At 57.6% G+C, this 15,943-nt stretch overlaps 1 protein-coding gene across 1 annotated transcript in view; it reads right to left on the bottom strand.

The window, feature by feature from the left end:
• Positions 1-15,943, bottom strand: part of CDH23 (cadherin related 23) — a 359,724-nt gene that overhangs the window by 147,952 nt on the left and 195,829 nt on the right. Inside the window, 3 exon segments of the mRNA XM_032423932.1 lie at positions 9,682-9,840; positions 10,303-10,452; positions 12,257-12,262. Coding sequence (XP_032279823.1) covers positions 9,682-9,840; positions 10,303-10,452; positions 12,257-12,262 — 315 coding nt within the window.

Below are 15,943 nucleotides of genomic sequence, written 5' to 3'. Positions count from 1 at the left end.
TCCCTGGACAAGCTCTCAGGCCGAGGCCCTGGGGACTGCTCCGAGCCCATCCTGCCCCTGTCGTCCCGTCCCAGGGCCCAGAACCTTCCCGGCACAGGGCACAGGTGGATTGTGCGCAGGCATTTGGTTGACTGCATTTATGAACTCATTCTGCCTTGGCCATTCTTACAGCTACCTGATGTCCCTTCGCCCAGGGGGTCCATTTGCTCTGCTCTGGTGTCCTGTGAGCAACTGCCTGAGCAGAAGCAGTCAGCAGCTAACCTACCCAAGGGTGACTCTGACAGAGTGCAGGGGACCGCTGGCTCTGGGTGCAGGTGGGGGACTCTCTGGGGGCAGGCTGTCACACGTTGTTAGCACAGGGGGCCTTAGGGAGTATCCAGCACAACCTCTTCATTTTACAGATGAGGACACCAAGGCCCCGGAGCCAAGGACCTGCTCAAGGTCATCCGGTAACTGAACAACTCCTGCATCCCAGGCTCTCGGCCCGCCCACCTCCCCGGACTCTGGAGTTGGCTGACTCCGGCAAGAGGCTGGAGCCCAGTGTGGGGTGGCACTGGATGGAGACCAGCAAACAGGAGAGGGGCCCCGGGGGTTTTGGAGTCGGACAGACCCAGGTTTGAATCCTGGCTTGGACACTCACTAGCTGGCTGACCCGGGGCAGGGGCCTGACCTCTCTGGGCATCCATTGCTGTCAGAAGAGATGACGAATCTACTGCACAGGGTTTATCATTTGCCGTGCTCACAACACCCGCTCACGAGGCCTGGCCTTTCAGTTTCTGGTCAAGGGGCAAAGGTCAGTGGAAGAGCTGCTCTGGTCAAGGATGGGGGATTCTGGAGGCACCAGTGAGGGAGGGTTCAAGGGCCTGGCAGGCAATGGGGGCTTTCCATCAATTTGTCAAGTAGCTGAGTGACTGAATGACCGAAAATGGTCAGACCTTAAACAAGGTTCAGGGTAATCACTTCGGGGGGGGGGGGGCAACTCTCCATCCTCACACCTGCCATGCCATGAAGGGCTCCTTCCAGAAGCCCTGGGTGGTGGCGGGCAGACGGCAGCCAGCTGTGTGCTCTCTGTCTCTCCTTAGTGCCTGTCCTACCTCTCATCCCATCCCATTTGGGTTTTACGGATTGATATTTAGATTAAAGAGATACACACAGCCGAGGAGCACTGAGGCCTGACAGAGGAACTCGGCCCGTCAATCACCGCAGCTCCACTTCCTCCGGCACCTGGCAGGCCCCACACTGGCCCCTCCAACTGGAGATGAACCCAAGAGCAGATTAAAGGGGCCACAAGCACAGCCTGGACACGCCCCGAATGGGGGAGGGTGTGCCTACAACCTACAAAGGCCGGCCAGCTTGGGAGGGGGGCTGGGGTGATGCGTGCGCACGTGTTTTTACCCCCCCCATCCCCTCCCCAGGCTGCAGATATTCAATTTTCTTTTAAACGGTGGGGAAATTGGAAGAGATTTTGTTCTGTTTAAACACAGCTGGAGCCTCCTGTCTCAAGGGACTGGAGAACAATGAGATCAATTAAGATGCCCGCAGTGAAAGGTGTCAGGAGGGGTTGGGCAGGGACAGCGCCAGGTGGTGGGGGGGGGGGGGGGCCTTCTCAGGAAGGGGAAGGTGGAAGAGGTGGCCCAGCTTCCGCAAGTCCAGCTTTGGCTCTTCCCTGCTTTGACCTGCCTGTCTCCATTGGGTTTTGCCGAAGTATCAGGATGAGGCCCGCTCGTCAGGTCGTTATCTCCCAGACTTACTAATAATTCATGTGGCAATTTCTGTCAGCAGCTTCATATGATGATGGAATCAAATTGAACGGATGCTATCAGAAGCAGGGAGAAGGCCACCGTTCTAGAACAGCACGGAGAGCCCTGGACACTTGGCAAGCAGCCGGTGCTGGTACGACTACCAAAGCCTCAGCTATGCGGGGGCCCTGGACCACCACCTCTCCATACATTGTTCTGCAACACTGCTGACATGGGGATTCTTCTCCCCATCTTATAGAGGATGACACTGAAACCCAGGGAAAGGAAATTATTAGCTCACGGCCAACCTGCTGGTAAGAAGCTGAGGCAGGACTCCTACCCAGTGTCTGCCCACTTTGGTGCTTGCCAAGGTGGCGGTCAGGTGGAGATGAAGATGGATGATGGACCTTGCTGGGCCTGGGGGGCATGGGAAAGCGGCAGCCCAGACCTGAGCAGGACCTCTGCTGTCACCTCTCACTTGCCCTCCCAGCCTCCACCCTGGTGCCTTTCACGCCCTCGTTCTTCCCCACTCCCACCTCAGCCTATTCCCCACGTGGTCACCACCGTGATCCATCATATCTCTCTGGCTGTCCCCTCCGATGGGCTCCCTGTCCTCGTCAGTCACCTCCTGACCACCTCTCCTCCACCTACACCCCCAGGCTCTTGTCTCAAAGTCTCTCTCTGCAACTCCCTCAGCTTGCGGCAGCTCCTTCCCAAATCCTACCCGCCTCTCCCTTCCTTCAGGCCTCTATCCACTGCCACCTTCTGTGAGGGATGTGTCTCCCCCGACCCCCCAAGAGCACCCAGTAACACTGCCACCCCTGGTGCTCCCTGCCCACCCAGCTCTACTTTTCCCAATGACACTTCTCCCCACTTGTCACACGCTGTGCTTACTTGTTCATCCTCTGTCTCCTGCCCCTGGAATGGATGGGGATGTTTGTCCGTCTCGCTCACTGCCGTCATTCTAGACCCTCGATAAAGAGTCACTGAATGGAGGATGGTAGTTGCCTCTGGGGCTCCCCTGTGCCTCAGAGAGCATGGAGTTCTGCCCTGGGAGGGACGGTGGATAAGGCTTCTGCAGTGGAGACACAGGGGCTCACAGAGGGGACCCGGCTCTGCCCAGTAGCAGCCAAGGAAGCAGGGTCAGCTCCTGCTCACCTGTGCACAGAGCCAGGCTGAGGGGCTGGGTGCATTTCAGCCTTGACCTTGCAATCTCATGCCCCGATTAGACGGGTGATCCTGGAATCTGGTGGCCATCACACCTCCCAGCTCCCTGCCTTTGTTCCTGGGCTGGGGTCTGCATCCCCAGATTCTGCTTGCCCTAGGGAAGTTTCCAGTGCAGTGGGGAGGAAAGGACATGAGCCACGAAATCCCTGAGCAGTGAGAATAGCCAAGGAAAAGGAGGTGCAGAGCACACAGGGGAGCTGGGAAGAACGGGTATTGAACTGGAGCTCTAACTGGTCCCAAGACATCTACATTTGTGTAAATGCTTTAACATTCTTTCCATTGAGAGCTGGGGGTGTCTCCATCCCCTGCTTTTGATGTGAACTTGCTTGGGTGACTCACTATAACCAATTAAATTCAGCGTAAAGGACTATGTGAATTTGAGGCTGGGTCAGAAATAGCCACACAGCTTCCAGCTGGTTCTCTTGGGACACTCTTTCCCCAGAGGCCTCCTCTGAGGTGCTCCCTCTCAGAACCCCTGTGTCTGCAATGCCGACCCCATGGGGAGAGGCCGTGTGTGGGTGCTCGTGACAGTCAGGCTGAGCCAGTCCTTCAGTGGGCCCAGCCCAGGCACCAGACCCAGGCGGGAGACGCCTCCAGCTGCTAGGGTCACCCCCACACCCGGAGTTGCAGAGAAGAGACCCCTTGCTGAGCTCTGTCCACAATTCCTGACCTACCCAACCCGTGAGGGTCAGAAAGCGGCTGTTGCTTTATGCAGCCAAGTTTGGGTGGTTTCTGACACAACAGGAAGCCGAGCAAGCTCTGAGGGTCCTCGTTCAGAGCACGCCACAAAGCAGGCGTGAACTGAGTGCTGAGTGTGGGACTGCGTGAAACCAGCGGAGAAGGGCGTGCCTGTGGGCAGGGAATGATAAAGCCCCTATAGCCAGGACAAGCTATGTAATTTGCCGGGCCCCATGCAAAGTGAACACATGGGGCCCCTCGTTCAAAAATTAAGAATTTCAAGACAGTGACAGCAGTGCATCAGGCCAAGTGTGGGGCCTTCCGAATCCAGGTCCCTGAGCGCATGCCCAGGCCGCACGCACACCCTCCTGCCACATCTGCCTTCCTCTGAGTACGCTGCGGGCCGGGCTCGGTGCTCAGTGCCCTCCCCGGCTGTCCCACTCCATTCTCACAGCAGCCCTCCCAGGCAGGACCTCTCAGCGCACCTCCCCAGGTCGGAGACGACACAGGCTCGGGGGCCTGCCAAGGGCCCATCTCGGCAGAGCTGGGCTTGCGCACAGGCTGAAGGGGTAGAGGGCAGCCGGATCAGGGTTCCTGAAGGCCACTGATGATAAAAACCGCTGTGGACCACTGTAAGCCCTTGACCCACACTGGGGCCTCCGAGCAACCGAGCCATGTGTGCTGGGCAGGTGCGACCTTCCCCACCTGATGGGAAAGAAGCCAAACGTGGAGAAGGAGTGGCCAGCCCACAGCAGAAATGGATTCACGACCCTGCCCAAGACATTAGCAGTCTCCCAAAGACAGGCTGGGAAGAAGGGCAGGGAGGAGAGAGAGGAACCATGCCTGTCAGCTCCCACAAGGCTACCTTGGAGCCAAGGGGTAGCTCTCTGTCCCTGGGCTGAGCAAACTGGGTCCCATGCCCACCCAGTCAAGGTGCTTACATGCCTCTCCTTCTTGCTTTGATTTCTGTGCCTAGAGAAGAATCCTGTCTTGTCTGACAGTCCATCTTCTGCCCATTCCTGCTGTGCCCTAGCTCTCTGGAGCAGGGACAGAAGACCCTGGAGGGCAGTAAGGTCTGCCCTGGGAATAACCTCCTTCCCAGCTGCTATTCCTTCTCAGCATCCCTCTCTGATGGAGCTAATAAATCTGGGCACATGAGCTCCCTATTGCAGGAGGCCAGGCTGGCTCATTGCATATCCCAGGTACAACCTCTCTCAGCGGTCTCCCAATGCCTGCCAGGGGCCACCAGGATGGAATAGGTGCAAGAATGGGGATGGTTTGATACAGGATTTCTTCACTATCAGAACAGCAACCCAATGGTTCTATTTGGGGTGGGTGGCAATCCAGGAGGGAGAGAAAGAGCTGAACCCTGTCCACATCATAGGAATGGAACTCCACCTCCCTACAGAGCACCTCCCCCTCTCTATATTCCAGCTGCAGGGCCTTTGCACATGCTATTCCCTCTTTGTCCAATGTGCTTCCCTCCCCTCACTCACCTATTAATGCCTACTCAATTGCTAATTCCTCAGGGAAGCCTTCCCTCATTCCAGTCAAGGTCAGATGTCTTGTTATAGGTGTTCATTGTTCCCTGATCCCTCCATAATAACAAGTAATGAAGATTCCTTTCTTAGTATTAACATCAGGCTTTCCCAGGAGACTGTAAACTTCCTGAGGGCAAGACTCACATCACCACGGTCCTCAGGGCCACGTGCCTGGCACACACTAGGTATTCAAAAAACACTTGTCAGATGAACAAATGGTCGGACTGCTTTCTTACTGCCCAGGAAAACCTGCGAGGCACCAGGTACCAATTGGACAGGCTGAAGGGCTGCCCCAAGCCCAGGAAGAAGACACCCCACAGCCTTCCCACCTGACTCTTGTCAGGTTGGGAGGCAGGATGGGAAGGCGAGAATCAGAGCAGCCTGGGGACAGGAGATGGGGACAAACCACACAGCCTAGAGGATGGGGAGCCACCAACAGGATATAGGAACTCTTACAGGCATTCATGAACACAGACGTGTGTGTTAGATACACATGCTCCCGAGCACATGGAGCCGCATACACGCATGCGTGTATACAGATACAAGAGCACGCCTGCGTGGTGCACGCGCGCACACCCCCCCCCCACAAGCGTACCTCACGTGCACCCCCAAACATATGTGGGTGCATGTGCCCCTGCACATCCCTCCCCTGCGTGATCACCCTTCAGAGGACTGGCTCTGACTGGCACTGACGTCTGTCCTGCGTCCTCCTGCCTTCCAGCAAGCTTCTCCTCATGAAGACAGCTCTGGGCTGCCTTGGGGTTCGTGCTTCCCGGGCCAAGTGCTCTGGTCTCCCTGACTTGGTCTTCTCATCAGTGAAAGGAGCTCCCCCAGCTCTGACCCTCCAGTGGCTGGGGACCTACAGAACCAGAAATTCACCTGACGGTGCCAGAGGTTCCCGAGGGGCTTGCGTGTCACCCAGAGACACAAGGCCTGGAGTGGCCCTGTGGCCTGTCCACCTGGGTCCTGCAGAGAGCACTCCTCAGCTCCTCTCTTTCCCCTCAGCTCTGAGCATTACTGAAAGGACAGGCTCAGCGGTCCAACACAGAACCTTCTGGCCGGGCAGCCCCAGTGGCTAAGAGCCTATGGCTTAGGGTCAGGTGGTCTTCTTGTGAATTTCAGCTCAACTGCTTGCTGGCCCTGGGGCCCTGAGCAAGCTGTACGTTTCTTAACCTGAGCCTCGGTTTCCTCACCTGTAAGATGAGGACAGCATGTGCAGGGGTTGGAAACAGCCCGTGTGAAGTGCCTGTTTCCAGCCAGGGCTCACCAGGGACGCTGCAGAGTTGATTACTGCAATGGCAACTGCGGCCCTCAGAGGTCAGCTCGGGGCGTCACCGCCCCAGGCACTAGGTCTGGAAGGGACTGCGGACACATCTTAGTCCATCTTGTTCATTTTATTTTTTTAAAAGATTTTTAATTATTTGACAGAGACACAGCGAGAGAGGGAACACAAGCAGGGGGAGTGGGGGAGGGAGAAGCAGGCTTCCCGCCGAGCAGGGAGCCCGATGTGGGGCTCGATCCCAGGACCCTGGGACCATGACCTGAGCCGAAGGCAGACGCTTAACGACTGAGCCACCCAGGCGCCCCAATCTTGTTCATGTTACAGATAAGGTGCAAGAAGAGAAGCAGCTTCTGCCCTTGTCACCCAAGGTTTGTCGAGAGCAGAGTCGGTGCTCAAGGTCAAGCCTCTACACCTTGGGACCCCCACTCTCTTCCCTCCACCAGTGGAAACTCCTTTTGCTGTAACAAGGGGGCCGTAAGGGCCTCAAAACCTGGGCCGGGGGAGGTCCAGGGAGCGGGGAGGTACAAGGGTCCAGGCCTTCCACCTGGCTGGGAGACCAGGCTGGAGGCGATGGCCCCTCCTCTCCCAGCTTCCCCACCCCTGTCAAACTGCTGTCTCCCCCCAGGATGGGTGACGAGCCCACAGAAGCCAGACCAGTGCCAGGGTGAGGGCTGGGGAGGCCCCTCACAGCAGGCTCTGCCCCAGCCCTCGGTGCAAATTAAAACATTTTCCTTTTCTTCATAATTTTTTTTTCCTGACACAACTGCCCATGAAACATTTTAATAACATCCTAGAAAAGGTCACAGAGAAGGAATTTCACAGTCCCTGAGCAGGCAGCTATAACTTTAGCTGCTCCTGCAGCAGAAGAGGTGGAAAGATCAGGCTGACCCTGGGAAATGGCAGGGGGCGGGGGGAGGCCAGGTCAGGCTGGGCAGCGTGCCCGTGTGGCCACGCAACCCGCTCCCCGCTAGAGCTCTGGGAGATGATGTTGGATAAGTAGGGGTTGCCCAGGGGATGCTTCCGCACCCAATATTCACACCTCTTGACAGCAGCCTAGGGGGTCTCATGTCCACTTTGCAGATGAAGAAACGAAGGCCCTCAGGGGTGACGTGGATAGACTAGCACACAGCAAAGGCGGGGAGAGCAGGGCCCACAGTTTCCCGGGAGGTCCTGGGCTCCCGTAGGCACACATTCCTGGTACCAGAGCTTATTACTGGGTGAAACGGCCCCTTCATATCTGCACAATCCTACAACCCGGGGGCCGGGGGGTTGAGAAGGAGGTGGGCAAGGCTTAGACTCAGGAACTGGAGGCTGACCAGGTGAGAGACACTCAGAGGCGGCTAAATGCATCCGTTAAACATCTGGAGAGGGACTGGAGAAGGGGTTGTAGGCAGCAGGCAGGGGTCCACGCAGGCCCAGGAACTGCTCTAGTGTTTGAGAACACCCAGTTTGAGCACCTACTCTCCAGTGGCAGCCCCAGAGGAGACTGGGCCTAACACATTGTCCTTGGTACCAGCACTTGGCCCCCAGCCAAGAGGTGTGTCTTCTGACCCTTCACACCCCACCCCTGTTCCCTAGGTTCCGCAACCCTTCCCCAGGGCCATGGGAACTTGCGACTGCAAAGTGAGACCTCCATCCCCAGCAAGAATACCAGGGGGGAATCCCTGGACACCCACAAGCCTGACACCTGAACTCTTTGCCATGTGGTCCCAGGCCGGCTGGGGCCCAAAACACAGGCCGTTTGGGTGTCCTTCACCGTGATAGTTGAATATGGCTGGGGGGAGAGGGGGCTGCAGTCTCTCTTTGGGTCCAGAAGGCCAAAGCCTCTGGCACTCGCTCTCTGGCTGGGCCCCTAGAGGCCGCAAGAGGATCCATGGAGGGGGGCCCCAAGCACCAGGTGACTGATTACAAGGAGCACCTTGGTGGAAGCCAGGGGGGCCACAGCCTGGGGAGGCAGGCGGGGAGGGAGACAGCCACAGCTGACTTAGTGTTTATGTCTGATGGCCCGCCTAGCTAAACATCTGTTTGAAGTATTAATAACTGTCAGATGGGAAGGGCCTGGGGCTCAGTATAGTTCCACACCATCTGTCAGAAGAGTAAACACATTGTGGAGTAGGGGGCCTGGGATCGGCAGGCAATGTCTCGGCTTGGAGTAAGGATGGAGCAAGAAATGGAAGCGAGGACCCCAAGGTCCTCAGAATGGGCAGAGAATGGCAGCAGTGAGTTCAACTCCATCACATTTATTGAGCACCTACTATGCGTAAGGGCTGAGCTTACGCCACACACGTCTGCCACCTTGATCTGCTCGGCAACCAATCCTCTTTGTTCTGCTAACAGAAGCCCCTTTGGCATAGCCCCTTTTCCATTTTCAGCCCATAGAATTTGGATGGAGCGGACCCAACCCCTGGCTCCACTAGGAAGAGTGTGACCCATCTCTGTTAGATCAGGATCACGATGATTGGTTCCAGGATGGCCCAGCAAGGAGAATCAGCTCTGGGACTTTTGCTGGAGCTACTGAAAAAGAATATGGTTTTCCCACTAGGGTTGATAAATTGGTAAGAAGTAATCCTGGGGGTGCTGGTGTTCCTCTCAGTCAATGTAAAAAAAAAAAAAAAAAAGCGCCTGGTGCTAAAGTCAGATTCCTGCTGAGTGCCTGGGTACAACTATGCCTGAAATCATTTATACTTTGAATTACATGAGCTGATCCTTTTTTGGCTTGAACCACTTAAGGGTTTGTGTCCCTTGCCATCAAGAGTACCGACTGATACAAATGGACACTGGAAGGGGCCCTTTGTCAAAGTCCCAGCCAAGGGCAGCTGGGGGTGACCAGGCACCCTCAAGGAGCCCATTCTTCCCTGGTGCTTAGAGGGAGGGTGGCCCTCCTCAGAGTTGGCTGGTCCCTATCCCCATTAGAGGGCACTTCCGGGGCTCCTGGCCCAACTAGGCTCAGTTCCTCTCAGGAACAAGGCAGAAAACCAGTGTCCTTGGCCCAATTCCAACCTCCTCCTGGTTGGTCCTCTTTCAACATTGTTGCCTCAACCATGGCAGCCCCGTCATAAAGAGTCCAGATGCTTTAATACACAAACACCACAACTTCTGGGGGCTCAGGGGCACCGCCTTCCCTGACCACCCACGTTTCTTGGGCCAAGCCCTCTGGCTGCCTCCCCGTGCTCTTCCCCAGAGCTCAGTGGCCCTGTGGAAGAGCAGGACTCACCAGGACTGTCAGCACAGAGGTCCCCACGGTGACGTTCTCGTACAAGCTGACGTTGTACAGTGGCTGGCTGAAGATGGGCCGGTTGTCATTCTCGTTGATGAGGGTGATCTTCACCTTGGCATAGCCCACGTGGTCGGGCACACTCTCATTGGCAAAGAGCTGGGTGTGCAGAGCGGGGACCCCGGGTGAGCTCTCACATGCTCCCGGAGCCTTGCTCCATAAGTCCCCCTGGGGTCTTTGCAGGTCCTAACCCAGAGTTCTTGTCTGAGTCACTGCCCATCCCAGTGATGGGAGTCTCTCCAGCAGGGCTCCGAAGCCAGGGTGGCCACGGATTCTGCTGGGGGCTGGGCTGGCGGGGGCTGGGCCGTGAGGCTCCTTATGGGCTTCCGGGGCTGTGCCCGTGCCTGGGAAAATGCTGCTCAATTCCCAGACACTTCCTTGTCCTCCTTGAAAAGGGGAGGCTCAGCCCAGCCCCTGCCATGGGCTCAGTGGGCTTCCTGAGTCGCATCCACACAGGGGAAGAATGGGGAGAGGTGGAAGGAGGAGTTTAAGGAGATGGTGTCACCCTCTGCCTCCCCTGAAAGCCTCCCACCGGACAAAGAAAAAGGGAGGGGGCCTTACGTCAAAGTCGTAGCGGTCCACAGTCTCATAGTCCAGGGGGACGGCCACCCGGATGCGAATGTCTGCCTTCCCTTGGACAGAGGTGGGGGAGATGATGAAGTGCTGGGAATTGTTCCCCACCAGGTACACCTCGAACATGCTGTTCAGGCCCTGGGGCAGAATGGAGAAGAAACCAGTCAGAAAGGGCTCAGGAGGCCGAGGGTCCAGAGCAGAGTGGTGTGGTGGAGGTAGAGGAGGGGCAGGGTCCATAGCGCGGCTTGCCTGCACCCCACACCAGAGTGGTCTGGCCTCCTCTGGGTGACTCTGGCCTGGCTCTCAGACCCTGCCTCCTGTCCACATCTGGGCCCACTAGAAGTCTCCGCCAGTTCTTTTTGCCTCTGTTATCCTTTCAGACGCCCCCAAATAGCCCTTCCAGATGGTTCGGTTCATTTCCCACCTCCTGCTCCCTTCCTCAGTCCCAGTGACCCCAGCTGGGGAGGATCTGTAGCTGGAAGACCCAGCAGGCAGACAGGAAAGAGGGCCGGATGGGAAAGGAGGGGAGAGAAGCAAGTATGTGTCCCCGGCAGGCATGGGCAGGAGAGGGCATGAGGGACAGAGCAGAACACGGCTTCTTCCCCTCCCTCCCTCCGGAACGGGTCAGTCAGGGAGAACACTGGTTTCCTTACACATGGAAAGGGAATAACCCAGCTGAATGGCAAAGTGAACCCCCATGGACCCCACCCTGTAGCCAGCTAGCGGTAGCCCAGAGGACACTGGATTCCAGGTAGCTCGGAGCTGCCGGGTCCTCCATGGGCTCTGCCGCAGCCCATAATTTCAGGTGTGGGGGGGGGTGTGTGCTTCACTCCAAGTCAGGTGTTTCTGATCATTCTAACAGGGCCCGAGCTCACAGAGCCCTCAGATACAGCTTGGCTCCTTCTAACACAAAGGGTGTGAGGTCTCCATGCTACCCGAGCCCCCAAGTCCAAAGAGCCACTGATGAAGGTGGGAGACATGGCTTACTGACTCCCCAGAGTCTGGCCTGCTCGGCGATGGATTCAACCCCCCATGGGGGGAAATTACCCCCAAATAAGCCTCCTTCAACCTAGGTAGATGGCCTATGGTTTGTAACCAACCCGTGGAGACCTCTCCTGACCCTTACTGCAGATGCCCACTGGGTGACAGACCTGGGCTGTGAGCACCAGGAGGGAATGTCCTGCTGCCCATGCTGCTCACCCTTGGCCCAGTGCCCAGCACAGCCCCTCTGTGTACGTGTTTCTTTGGAACCGAGGGCTGGCAAAGGAAGCATGCCTCTCTTCTTGGTTGCCCAGGGATCCCTTCCAGACCCGTTCCTGCTGTGAGGGGGGCAGCCAGGCCATCTTGAAGCCTTTCCATGGTCAGAAGGGGATGATCCTGGCAAGGCTGGAAAGGGCACCCCCAGTGAAGCCTAAGAGTTCATGAGATTCTTCCAGCCCTGGACCTGTCCCACAGGTGGTCGAATATATTTGCAGAATGAATGCATATTAATATTTACCCATCAGTCTCTTGAGGTTTTTTTTTTTTCTATTTGCAATTACAAATTGGCAAAACAGGAGTGTTGCCAATCTTGGGGTCCAGACAAGCAGCAGGGCCTCCAGAGCCCCCCACCCAGAGTGGCTCCTGCAGATGGTGCAGGCAATGCTCCCTCGGCCCTGTCAGCGTGTGGAGTCCTCAGTTCTCCCTGGCATAGAATCCATCCATCAGATGGAGGCCCAATTAAATGCCCGAAGGGGCACTAATAGCCAAGACCGGCAGAGTGTGACAGCTCTGAGCAGGTGACACCAAGACCTCTCCCTCCACCACGGGACCTGGAGGCCCAAGAAGGTGGGGGCCGGCTGAGCTACGCCAGGGCACGTGGAGCAGCCCCCCCCCCCCCGAAACCCCTTCCCCACGCTGCCCACTGGCCTCCCCAGCCCCTGCCCTTCCCAGGCTCACTTACCAAGTTCTGTCAGTGGGAGTCGGTCAGTCAAAGGGTATGGAGACAGAGAAGGAGCCGGAAAGGTACGGAGAGGAGGAAGGAACCAGAGAGAAAAAGATGGTGAGATCCGAGGTCAGGGTAAGGGAGAGGGGCCGAGTGGACCCTAGGAGCACACCCTGCTCCAGAGGAACAGCCCCCTTCGTATCTGATGGGCCCCACACCCAGAGGAAGGAGAGGGAAGCAGAGGAGGGGGTACGGGGCCCCCGGGCCACCCCCGGCCCCCCCCCGGGGGGGGGGGGGGGGGGGGGGGGGGCCACATCCCTATGTCCTCCTTCCAGGAGCCTGGACCAAACCCCTGCGGAAAACGACCCCAAGCACTGTCACATTTTAATCTTCCTAACACAGAAAACATTAAGACATGATAAATACAGACATGGAAAATTTTTCACATAGTTCAAAAGTGTAAAGGGCACGCTGCCGTCTCCCTGTCCCCACTGGCCCAGCCACTGGACAGCCTTCTCTAGAGGCCACCACCACACCCCGTCCCGGGGTCTCTTCCCCAGCAAATCCACACACATACGACGAGCTCTAGGTTTCTGGGCCTCCCCTCCCTGAGGCCAACGGCAGCACGTTACACGCATCGCTCTGGCTGGGGTTTTGTCACTTAGATCCAGGTCTCGGAGACTGTTCCAGAAGTGTACAAACGGGGGCCGATATTAATGACGACAGCACAGCACACCGAACACCTGCTCTTGGCCAGACGCCGTTCAGAATAACCTCAGAATTGTCCTCTGTGGTTACTGTGGAATGTTGGGAGTCCTCAAGCCCACAGAGCAGGCCTCAGGCAGGGTAAACCCACAGCAGAGCAGGGACACAGTGGGAGCTCAAGAAGTCACTGGGTTTCAGCAGCTTTTCCTCACCCACTCCTCTGTGCGATCCTCTTCCCACGGGCCATGGGGTGGAGAAGAAGAAACACCGGATCTTGGAAACCCCTCCAGAGGAAATGGACTTCAGAGAGGTTGAGTGAGTCACCCAAGGTTGCACAGCTTGTTGGCGGCACAGTGAGGATAAAAGCCCAGGCCGGGGTGCCGTCTAGGCCGAGGGAAGTGGGGTCAGGGCATCCCCCACTGGCAGCTCCAGTGCAGTCTGAGTTCCCCCGAGGAAACGGAGGCGGTAACGCTGAGCACCCCAGGGCGGAATCTGAGCGAGCGCCAGCAGATGAGGCCATGCCAGGAAGGCTGCCCCAAAGGGGGGTTTGAACTGGCTTTAGGAACGAAGGGAAAATGAGCTAGAAGAGGAGGGATTCCAGGTGGAGGAAGTGGCTTTACACACGGAGCTCGGTCCTTAGCGTGTATCAGAAGCACCTGGAAGCTTTGTTAAGCTACAGACTGCTGCCCACCACCAGGACTCCCTCATTTGGTAGGTTGGGGCCTGAGAATTTCCACTTCTAACAAGTTTCAGGGGCCGCCTGCCCTGCCACTGCTGGTCTGGGACCCCCGCTGGCCTCGCAAAGGCATGGAGCGGGAATGAGGAATCGGTGAGGAGGCAGACAGTGAGCTGATTTGCAAGGGGTGCATGTGGGGAAGGGCTGGTGAGATCGTTGGGATAGCAGGAGGCTGGGGGGCGGGGGTCCCACTGCAGGCACCGTCTGGAGGGCTCTGGCACTGCCCTCGTGAGCAACGGGGAGGCACTCTAAGCTCTGAAGCACATGCATACTGGTGAAAATGAGGAAGGTGAACTTGGCAGTGAGTGCGAGTCACACCGAGGCAGCCCTCCCTCCTCACGGGGCTGCACATCTGAACCACCAGCGTGGCTCTAAAACTCAGACACGCAGATGCCCACGGCCACTGGGTCAGAACCTGCCGGGGTGGGGCCCAGGCAGCTGCAGTTTTGTGGTGCTCCCTAGGGAACCACATTGCGCAGCCAGGCTTGCGAAGACATCAGCGGGGGCAGGCAGGGGCTCGGCGGCACCCACAGGAATCCAGAGGGGCGAGCAGGGGAGAGGCAGAGTGTAGTCCTCCATTGGGCCACCCAACAAAATCTCCTGGAGGGGTCTTTAAAATATCCTCACGCCTAGGTCGCACCCCAGACCAAGCAAATCAGACGTGGGTGAGGCCAGACCTCAGGACCTCCTAACACTCTCCATGTTATTCATTCTAATGTGCATCCAAGGGTGAGAACCACTAGGGCAGAGTGGTGGTTCTCTGAGTGGGGTATAGGGACCAGTAGCTCAGCTTTACCAAAAACCTCATCAGAAATGCATATTTTGGGCCACGCCCAGATCTACCTTTCAGAAACACCAGGGGCAGGGCCCAGCACTGTGGAGCCAGCCCTCCAGGTGTCCTGATGCTCGCTGAGGTTTGAGAACTGCCAGGACAGAGCAAGGCAAGGCAGGGAGTGAGTCTGAGAACAGGGAAGAAGACTGACCGTGGAGGTGTGGTGTGAGCAGCTGGAGAGAGAAAGCAGAGTAAACACCCACGGGGATGTGGGGGTGCGGGCGGACGGAAGACCAGAGCGGAAGAGATGCCTGGGAAGGTGGGGCTGAGCTCAGTGTGGACTCAGTCTGTGTACCTGGACGGGCAGGAGCACTGGCCCCTCAGGCCAGGTTTCTGCATCTCAAGGAATGAGGTCCCTGCCTTTCTAGATTTGGCTGGACGTTCACTCAGCCCTGCAGTGGCCCTGAGACCCCAGGGCAACTGTCCGGCTAAGTCCCATTAAATGCTCAGCCTGCCCCCTTCAGAACCTGCCCAAAGGGCCAAGTCCTCCTGGGACTTGGCTTGTGACTGTGAGTCCCTCGGGATGGGATATGTATGTGATATTCATCCTGTTCACTAAAGCGGTGCAAAACCCCGATTAACTACAGTCCTCTGCCAGACAGCTTCTGTTTATCAAGCCCCAACTGTGTGCTGCACGTGACTTAACCAGAATCTTTACTGACATCGGCGTCAGTGCACCCCTTTTTGGAGAAGGAAAGGGAGGCCTGGGAGGGCAACTCATTCAGGCCTCACAGCTGCCAGCGAAGGATCTGAAGTTGGGTCTGTTCTGTCTCTATCACAGCGTGAGCTCTCAACTGCCCAGCTCTCTAGCCCCCTCCCACTGCACAACGTTGCTCCCAGTGCAAGCAAAGAACTGGCCCGGGAGGGCACGGGTGGGCTCCTCCCCCATTCTCCCAAGGGCAGGAGCGAGGCCCAGGGGAAGGCTCCTCTGCCAAGGTCAGGGACCAGGCAGGTGGAGGGCGAGAGCCTGCCCCTCCCTCACTGCCAGGCCCAGGGGAGGGCTGCTCACTGGAGCTGGGAGGGAGGGAGCAGGGCGGGCAGAGGCAGGAGGCCCTCTTGGAGCTGTTGAGGGGCAATTTTGTTGGGAAGGGAGATAAAGAGGAACATCAAAAGGAGTCCCAGTGCATGCGGAGAGGAGGCCGGTGGATTAAATTCCTTTCCAGCTGGGAGAGGCGATGAGAAGGCTGATAGGCGGCAGCCACGGGTCCCGGAGCAGCAGCGCTGCCCTCCCCGCACGGGGCTAGGGCCCCCAGTGGCTGCCGGCGGGGCTGCGACAGCTCGGCTTTTATTTGTTTAGTGGAAGGGGGAAGGACACAGGAGATCACTCCTCGCTCCCCACCGTCCCCACCCCGTGCAGCCAGCCGAGCTTTGCTCCCGGTGACTGAAGGCTTGCCCCCCCCCCCCCCCCCCCCCCCCCCCCCCCCCCCCCCCC

Source organism: Phoca vitulina, unplaced genomic scaffold, assembly GCF_004348235.1.
Source record: "Phoca vitulina isolate PV1807 unplaced genomic scaffold, GSC_HSeal_1.0 scaffold29, whole genome shotgun sequence".
In the NCBI taxonomy this organism is placed as follows: Eukaryota; Metazoa; Chordata; class Mammalia; order Carnivora; family Phocidae; genus Phoca; species Phoca vitulina.
Note: the sequence above shows the minus strand (reverse complement) of the source record. Positions and strands in the feature narration are given on the sequence as shown.